Source organism: Erpetoichthys calabaricus, chromosome 3 (assembly GCF_900747795.2).
Source record: "Erpetoichthys calabaricus chromosome 3, fErpCal1.3, whole genome shotgun sequence".
Taxonomy (NCBI): Eukaryota; Metazoa; Chordata; class Cladistia; order Polypteriformes; family Polypteridae; genus Erpetoichthys; species Erpetoichthys calabaricus.
Window position 1 is genome coordinate 47,104,912 of NC_041396.2, and position 10,266 is coordinate 47,115,177.

The 10,266-nt window shown below is 36.7% G+C and overlaps 1 protein-coding gene across 1 annotated transcript in view; it reads right to left on the reverse strand.

Annotated features, from left to right (window-relative positions):
- Positions 1-10,266, reverse strand: part of lbr (lamin B receptor) — an 85,389-nt gene that overhangs the window by 29,092 nt on the left and 46,031 nt on the right. The window contains exons 4-6 of the mRNA XM_028796755.2: positions 7,934-8,008; positions 7,381-7,446; positions 6,029-6,203 (exon numbers count right to left, since the gene is read on the reverse strand). Coding sequence (XP_028652588.1) covers positions 6,029-6,203; positions 7,381-7,446; positions 7,934-8,008 — 316 coding nt within the window. The remainder of the gene's footprint in view (positions 1-6,028; positions 6,204-7,380; positions 7,447-7,933; positions 8,009-10,266) is intronic.

Consider the following 10,266-nt stretch of genomic DNA (forward strand, 5'->3'; position numbering starts at 1 on the left):
ACTCAGTGATAAATGAAACATAAAACTGTCAGAATTACTCATTAATTGGCTTATTGAGTTCAGGGTCCTGGGTAGCCTATCCCAGCTACTTCTGGGCAGGTGCAAACCCTAGCACAAAAAAAAAAAAAAATCTTACAAATGATCTTACAGTGTTTTGTCAGTTCAATATCTGATAATAGATGACATAATCTCATGTGAAGAAGGTTACAAAGCCATTTCAATTGTACTGAACATCACTTACAGCTCAGTATAGTCCACTGTATAGCACTGAAGTGCAACCAACCAAGCTGTCAAAAAAATAAAGGCACTTTCCATTCAAGTACTGCAAGAACAAATGAGACTCTATACTCTTACCTCATTTTTACACATATCCTTTACTCAGCAAGAATTGTGACAGGCAGCCGGGTCCCATGCCTGGCCGGGACGGCCCTTCTACACATGTCTCGGGGGAGCAATCATGGACTGCTCAATTCCTCCCCCGGGACGCTTGGTGGCAGCCTCAGTTTCCCACAGGGCTCCATGGGAGATGGAGTTCTCCACCGCCCTGTTGGGACCTGGGGTGGCTGCCAGGGGATGCTGCATGGGTCCCTGAGTCGGCCTGGACAACTCTACAGCCCTGCCCGGAAGTGCAATCAGAAGCAGGTGATCAAGCACCTGGAGCACTTCCGGGTGGGCTATAAAAAGGGCCGGCAACCACCACTCACGGCCAGAATCGGGAGGAAGAGGACGAGGTTGCCTGGGAGGAGTGGTGGTTTGAGAAGAAAGGGTTGTATTTTGAGTGCTTTTGCGATTGTGTATTGTCTGTGGGGTTCACGGGGAAGACGTGCCCCACAGGTGAAGAAAAATAAAAGTCTTGTGTGTTTTTACACTTGCCACTGAATGAGTCTGTGCCAGGTCGGGCACTATACAGTATAGCGTCTTTATAACACATTAGAGGAAGGACCAATATACAGGGATTCAAAGCACTTAAAGCTAACAGCAGACAGACATTTACACATTATAATATCCATATTGATTTTATTTAGTAGAAAATCAAGTGACTTAATTTCATTTTTTAACAACTGAGAAATAAACTAGTACAGTAGAGTCTCGCTTATCCGACATAAACGGGCCGGCAGAACGTCGGATAAGCGAAAATGTTGGATAATGGGAGGTGTTAAGAAAAAGCCTATTAAACGTCAAACTATGTTATAATTTTACACATTACGAACCTAATAATCCTGTTTTACAACAAAACAGAAAAAATTAACTGAAAAAATGAATTTAGTTACAGAATGAAGTATGTATGTATTTATGTACTGTACTTAAAAAGTTCAGTCCTGTGATGATTTAAAGAAATTTTTGATCGTAGTCTGCTTTCCTGACGAGTGTCGTTTCTTCGCTGCCAAGTCTCACCATCTTTGCAGCATCATTATGTTGATTCCTGTAGCTTCTTCTTGTTGCTCAATGTATTTAATTGCAGTTTCTAGAGCCTTAACTCCGTTACTTATATAGTCAACATTTGTACGAGCGTATACTGTTTACTACAGCATTGTGACTGCATGTGTGTGTGTGCTGTGACGTGCATGCTGTGACGTTAGAGTCCCGTCTTGCACCCGAAAACATGAAGCTGAGTCTCAGTACTTTAGCAACACCAGCTTTATTCAGCTTGAAACAGCAACAACGCGGTTATTTATTGTAGCGGGATCTGCCACTCTCCTATACACAGACGCAGCAGTCAGGCAGGGTCGTGGCCAAGTAATACTGTGCCCTTCGCATTTATAATGTTCCTTGTATCACCCATCGACGGCAGGCGCTTATAGCATGTCCGTGATCTTTTCAGATTCACTTTTACGGCAAACTGCTACAGCGCTAGGAGACTGCGATTGCTTTGGGAATTTCTTCCGCATGTCGTCCCATTGGGTGGAATCCCACAAGAGTTTAGAAACTCACTCACACCAGCCATGATTCTTTTCAAAGGTAAAGTGCAACTTAATTTGTTTTATGTATTTTTACTTTATATTTTGTATCAATCATTTTTCTATGAATAGTTTTGGGTTGTGGAACGAATCATCCGAGTGTCCATTATTTCTTATGGGGAAATTCACTTTGATGTACGAGTGCTTTGGACTGGGAGCACGTTTCCGGAACGAATTATGCTCGCAAACTGAGGTTCCACTGTAATTAGCTGCGGTAGAGTCAGGAGCAACAAAAAATAGACTACGCTCACGCTCGCAACTTGCAGCTCTTGTTGCTGATTGATGCGTTTTTTTCCGGTGGGACGTCGGATAAGCGAGACTCTACTGTAATTAAATACATTCTGTAGGGAGGTATACTTTTGGTGTTAAACTGAAGAATGTACCAAATTATACTATCAAATGATGGGTAATTTCTACTTCTGTTCTTTTTATGACAGGTGAAACACAAAACTTATGACAGTCATGGGCAGGATCAAAAGGACAATGCGTGGGATTTTAAAATCCCTACAAATAACTTAAGTCTTCAATGCTTTCATTGAAGCGTGGTAAGAAAAACAAGGAAAATTGTGAAACAGCGTTAGCAAAAAGTACCAAAAACAAGTCTCTGGTGGAATTACATTTATGTAAACTTTTTCCACTCAAGAAAAAAATATCTACGCACAAGGGCATGTGCATACTAAGGATGTCAAAAGGACCAATACTTTTGGTATCAGTAAATGGCAATGTTCCAAAATCATAACGGTTCTCAGCATTTTTTTTTTTCTCTGTATCGGTAGTACTGAATGAGAGTTGATACTGGACTCGTACACCAAAAGGCAAAATAATACATGAGAAAAATGTGAATAAAAACTACTTGTAAATGGCTTACAGTGATGATGATAAAGCACCGCATCACATGTTGAAAAGAAAAAAAAGAAGTGATTTCTAGAATTATTTTGTCTTCAAGACAGGAGAGTATCAGCATGTGACAGTGGAAACTGTGCTTATATTAAAAAAAAAAAAAAAAAAAAAAAAAAAAAAAAAAAAAAGCCAAAACACAAACACATGGCTTTTATCCCATTACAGAGTCAATTCATAAATAGCTTAATGCATGTGATTTTTAATCATTCAACAAAATACTTCAATGCTAAATATGGATATGCAGAAATGCTAAACTTGCATAATTCCTTTGGTTTTTGGTACTAATGATCATTAGTATAACCCCTAAAATGTGATCAACATAGTGAAAGCCCACAGAGACAGAATACCTTACAAGATACTAAATCAGATTAAATGAAGACATGGTTTTGTCTTATGTCTAAATACATACCAAAGATTCTCCTGTGTGATGTAAGAAGGCATTCATTGATTCTCAGACTAGAAGACTCATGCATAATGCCATGCGTAGAACTCACACTAAAACATTGCGTACGGACAAAAATGTAAATGTGTGCACGCACAAAAAAATTCACATGCACAAAACCGTGCGCAAGCCAACTTCCATGCACTTCAGCTCCATAAGTCCCGATTAGCGTGAAAAGTAACACTCGTGCACACGCCTGCCCTCTCACCCTGACTCCTCCCAGAATTTTGCATATTTAAATATGCAAATCAATATAAATACACCTTCCCTGTTCAGTGTTTGGTTAAAAGACAATGGCAAAAGCACGTGAAAAAAACAGAACCCCAGTGAATGCAAAGTGGAGGTAAGGAAAACATACTATTTGTTGACTTAAGCAGTGGTATAAACAACAAAAGTAAGTTGATCAAGTGATATAGAGAGTGGCTGAAAAACCCGAAACTTCAAGTTCAGAAAGTCGCACTGTGCCCAAAATAAATAAGAAGTGGTCAGATATCAAAGTCAAAGTGAAAAGGCGAGTCGTAGGCAAAAGTCAGAGTGTCAGAGTACAGAGAAACGAAAAAAAAAAAAGACACAGTGAAAATCTGGTAGTTTGTCATTAAAGTAAAATGTAAACTTAAATTTAACACTGATTTTAAGATTATTAGAGTTTCTCAGATCCCATCATATATGAAGTAGCACATTAAATGTTGCATATTATGTGTTCTTCTATGTGCTCTGTGTGTGTAAATCACTACATGCTTCTTAAACTGGCTTTCTCTTACACTGACAGGACACAGAATACATTACATTCATGATATTACAGCTTTCGGAACAATTTAAATACTAAAATGTATACTAGATGAAATAAATTAACACCGTCCAGAGATTACTCTACCACTGCCTCCTACGAGATGCTTGCTGGGACATGTGCGACTCTTGATGAAATAATTTAATGCAGCGGTTTCTCTTTCAAACATACCAAACCCCAATTCCTGTCCTTCCTTTTCTTTTTCCCCACATACCCAATCACCACAAAATAAGCTCTTTGATAAATGTCAAACCATCTATAAGATTAGAACTAATTAAGGAGCATTAAAATAGCTTTAATTTTAAATTTAATTATTTCATCCATCTATCCATCCAGTCCCAGCCAGCATACAGCGCGAGGAAGGACCAATGCCTAGACGGGGTGCCAGCTCATCGCTACCACTGCTCCACCGTGCCCACACGTTTAATTATTAACAGTATACATTATTTAAATGAAGTTAAAAATGCATCTGTACAATGTAATATACATATTTTAATGCATTTCATCTTAAAAATGATATCAAGAGCTTCAAGAAGATAGCTCTTGGAAATCTAAACAGACTTAGAAGCCAGTCATCATCATCTGTACAAACACACTCTCTTCTATTGAATTGAATTCCTTTATTGTTATTGTATGGTACAATGAGATTCAATATGCAAATCCTCCATAAACTTATTTTCCTATAAAATGATAAAATAACAATAATAATAAAATAAAAAAACAAGGAAAAATATATAACAAAAAAGCAAAAGTACAATATACATGTACATATACAACTGTGCAAATGATTTATAAAGTAGCTCTGGTTGTACAATATTACATCTGTAGTGCAAATAATTTTACTGGGAGCACTTGGACTGATTGAGTGCGTTTATAGCTCTTGGGATGAAACTGTTTCTGAACCTCGAGGTTCACACAAAAGAGGCTCTGAAACGTCTGCTGAATGGAAAATGTTCAAATAGACTGTGCGCATGGCTGAGGCAGGGTGTGGTATAATGTTCTCCAGGAAAGAGGCTGTATTCCGATAACCCTCTGCACTCTCAACACAGTTCAACGTAGAGCTTTCCGAACAGCTGCTGTACAGCTGCGATTCCACACTTAGATACAGTGGGTTAAAATACTCTGGTGCACCGAGAGTAACAACACTAAAGCAGCTATGGTATTTGGAATACTTTGGACCTTCCGTGGACCATTATATTGTTACAGGTTGATTACAATCAGATGCCTTAAAATTTATAAATAATATGCAGTTAAAGCCACATCAGGGATGTGAATCTAAAAAAGAATGGGAAACCACACAGGAACAGTAGCACTGCTTTGACACTGGGTGCTGTCAGTTTGCTAAACCGAGTGGAAACTTGCATATGCACAGTGTAAGGCTGGCGTGAGAATGAGCCTGGCTTTACTCCAAGTTTAGTTTTCTATACATCTCGAAGTGAGTGTGAACACTAACAAAAAATTGTTTTGCCTGGTAGTACCTGTGTGAAACACAGCTTTACCATTTAACCGAAGTCCTTCAAGGTAGCCTTCACACAGAATTTTAAATATAAACAAGAACTTCTGTTGAACGTTTCAGAACTTTAAATAAAATCCTGAAATGTGATCAATATTGTATCTATGCCGATATTGCCTCTTCACTTAGTCAAAATTCAGAAACAAAGCTTTAAACATCATTTATGCTCCTCAGAACCAGAGGATTTAAAAACTATTATTATTAGTACAGCACAAGAAAAGATCAAATTATTCTATAGTACCAAGAAACAAGTGCCAAAAGTCTTTACCCACCACTGTTAATAAGAAGTTTACCAGGTGACATACTCTTGAAAAGGTAAGTAATATAAGGGGATGGTGGAGACTAAGTAAAGGGGAAAATTATGATAAAAAGACAATAATAAATGCTTTATAAAAAGTATAATAATAAAAAAAATGAATACTTTATACCTATTCTTCCACCAAATTCAAGTTCAGCTGTTTTGGACTTTCTCACAGATTTCATTGTGACTTCTTCCACGTTTCTCTCAAAACTTTCAGATACTTTGTCATTATCTTCTTTTCGTGGACGTAGGTTGTACCGCACATCCGCCCGGTCTATTTCTGGCAGAGCCTCAACCTTATTCTATGAAAAATGAATAAAGTAAATTTAACATCAATACTGTTTCCTTACTACCGCTTTTACCTACACAGAAGAAATAAATTACAATTTCATCCAATGGTACTCTTAAATTATCTTAGAAAACAAGGTGTTCTCTTTAAAATTTTTGACTCAAATATAAGCAGATACTCCACATTCAATGTATACTAGAAATGTTATAGCATGGCCTGTCAAATATCAATTTTTGAATCACATATACAGTTGTGAAATATTGCACATTTTATACAACTTTTGTCTTTTTGTCTTTCATGACAAAGATACAACATTTATTTGCTGTGATGGATGCTTAAAGTTCTAGCCTAAAACAGCAGTTGCTCAGAGATCTCAGAAGCAGATGCCGGTTTAATGACAATATAAGCTAACCAGTAAGCCTTAGTATGTTTTATCCCTTCTATCGGCTCCACTCGGGTCCCAATCTGGGTGGTTTATCATGTGGTTGGTACGGCAATGAGCTGCCATCAGCGTGTGCTCCCAGCCTCTCTCTGTTGCTAACTTTTTTGAAGTTGTACCATAATCTTTTCTTTCTTTCTCATTGTTCTATTACTGATGTCTTTCTTGAGAAGCACTTTTCCTAGCTGAATCTAATGCATTATTCAAAAAAAAGGTCCACACCGTATATATATTTTTTTAAAAGTTACGCTTATAAGCAATGTAGAATATCCATCCATCCATTATCCAACCCGCTATATCCTAACTACAGGGTCACGGGGGTCTGCTGGAGCCAATCCCAGCCAACACAGGGCGCAAGGCAGGAAACAAACCCCAGGCAGGGCGCTAGCCCACCACAGAAATGTAGAATATATCTGGTTAAAAAAAAAAAAAAAAATTGAATGTACTTGAATATATTAAATACACGTTACTTAATAAATACACCTCAGTATGGTCTGTAATGAATAAAAATGATTAATTAAGAATAGGCAGTTGTAAACTACATATTATTAACTAGAGCTTGCAGGACATACCTGAAGTATTCATTGCATGCCAATCTGGTCTTTAGTGGGAACATTAGTTTCCACTAAACAGCAGTTACAAATGGAGCGTTAATGTGCTGTTTTCACTGTAAATAAATTTTTGTTTACTGTTTGGCTCTAATACTAAACAAGCAATTATAGCACTGGCTTTACAAAAACCACAATTTTACCTGTGCAGTTATTGTTACTGCCTTCTGTTTTTCTTCATATTGACCAACTTCAACTTTGTGAAAAACCTGAAAATAAATTTTAAAATACATAATAATTTTAAATAGCATTAATCATAATTTGCAACTTAAAACATTTGCCTGAATAAATTCCAAATGTAATGTTCAACCATTATGGAGTAAAGTAAACATGGTTAAGTGGAATCTGTTCCTTTCTGTGCATTGTGTGTAACAGATGGATTCCAAAACTCATTAATACATTTAATTTATTTGCTTGTAGTTGTACACAATATTGGACTAACAGAAATTTACATTAACTGTTGAATCCTTTCTGGTCTTTCAGATGTTTACCGTTTGGGCTGTCAAACCTCCTGCTCTAAAAGACATTCCTACAGACTGCTGGCTTTCCAAGATTAGCTATAGTTTGATCGTTTCCTACTTGCTTGCTTTGTTTACTGTACATAACCTGCCAATGTATAAAAAAATAAAAAGTGTGAAAAATAAGACTGCACTTAGTATTAAAGTAATATTCTAAGTAAAAACATACTGCACTTACCTCTGAGCTTACTTCATTATTTGTACTAATCTTCTTTTCATACTGAACATTTGCATTGTTTATGACAGATTTTGGCTGCAAATAAAATATGAACATATTGACTATCAAAAAAAGTAATGAAACATAAAAACAAAGGACTTTGCTTCACTGAATAAACAAACCTGTAATTGAGTCTTGGTAGATGTTGTAAATTTTCCATTTTAGTATATCATAGGACAGGGGTGGGCAGATTCAGTCCTGGATGGCCGCAGGTTTTTGCTCCAACCCAATTGCTTAATAAGAAGCATTTATTGCTCAAGTAGTAACACTTCAGCTTCACTTTAGTTGTCTCACTCGTTAAGATTTTGAACCCTTATTGCTTATTTTAGTCTTAAACAGCTGTATTCTTGGTTTTTAATTGCTCCTAATTAGCAATAACATGCAAATGACAAAAGAGACCAGCATTTCTCCATTTACCTTGTTTTCATTTACACCTGCGTGTATTTATCATGCACTATTTGGTTTAATTAAATACTTGGAAGGAAAGTGAAGAGAAAAAAGTGAAGCACTGAGAATTATTCGTCTGTTTTAGACTTCAAATCATTTGGATGATATCCTTAGAAAGGAAAATAAATCTAGGATACGAGAATGACCTGACATGGCAGAGTTAAAGCACTAGCAAGCCATGCAATTAAATAATTGACAAGGATTGGTTTTTAATTAAGCAACTGGGTTGGAACAAAAACCTGCAACCACTGCGGCCCTCCAGGACTGAATCTGCCCACCCATGTCATAGGATATCAAAAAAATTGTGTTGTTCACAAAGCTTTGGGCACCACTGACCAGATACAATGCCTCAGCAAGTCCCTAAGTGATAAAGGGTTAATGTACTCTTTGCAGGGCACAGACTTAAACAAAATGTATTTGTTTTACTGTAGCAAAGAGGCATTCTACTCTTGGAATTCAATATTACTCCATGGAATTCTCCTCCACATCAGATTTCCATACTGAATTTTAACAGGTTTATAATATTCTTAGAACTTTAGGTATCTCATAAACAACTGTTAAATAATACTAAAACTGTAAAGGTCTTTGCAAAACCACAATTATTTCATATATCAAGGCTGATTTTAAGACCACACAACTCTAAAGCATAACACAACCACATCCACATTTAAGGTTTAGGAAAAGGTTTTTTACTGCTAATGAATTTTCACTTTTCCTCCAAATGTACCTTTAGTAGGTACAGTTTTTTGTAGTTGCAGCCAAAAGTTCAAAGTTTGCTTCCTTAGTCTCTGACCCTACTTCAGTGCATTCATGTCTTATCTTTTTGTTTGGAAAATTTCAGCCACTGACATTTGTGATAAGACAGTAGCAAAGGTTTTACTTTTAACAATTCAACAAAGTAAATCGTTATGGATCTCTGCACAACTGCCATTTGAACCTATCCGTGTATTCTTTGCAGTAAACTACTCACAAACTAGTCAATCAGATTTTCTGAAAATTGCCGTAACAACAACAGGTCTCAAAGTTCTTAATGATGTTTTAGATAGATAACTGCCTAGCTTGCAATTAATTACCTCTAAGTACTTCTACAGATTATAGCTTCTTTATAATGGGTGTTTAGTTGGCTGATTACACAAGGCTACTGAGGTGTCTTTAGTATTCAGGTAAGCTGCATAGAGGTGTCTTCAGCATCCAATAATTATTTCACTAGTATGGTGTTATGTTTCTGTATTTACCATTTAATTATTTGGATCTGTTAGATTCAGCAAATAAATTGTTACTTATAATGTTGCTACAAATGGGGATGTCCGTTTTTAGTGTATCTGTTTAAGGTTAAGCACATTAAAAACCTACTGACTACAGAGATGTCTGAATTATAAATGCGGGGTCTGCGTCTTCAAACAGATTCCACATGGAGGTGGAGGGGCTCATAAGAACTGAAGCTAGTGTTTATTTGTATGCACTGTAAGCATAGAAACCGGAAGAAAAGGATAAAGGGTGACTTTTGACTTTCATTTAATTTACAAATAATTTAAGCAGCAACTTTTTTTTTTTTTTTTTTTAAACCAAAGTTCAATACACAGCAGATTTGTCCTGCCATCGGGGAACAATGGACTTTAGTAAGTACTTCTCCTATTCCTGTCTATGATGCTCTTCAGAAGAGAGGTGTGACTCCTCAAATGGTAAACAACTTCTGAATACTGATGGTAGGACTGTGTGATTAAATCCTTTTACTGGAAAGAATTTTACAAAAGGAGTACCATCCATTACATCTTTTATATCAGGTAAACGGTTTATTGCATTTTAAGTTTCACAGACAGAACCAACAGTAAGGACCTTTTAGGACT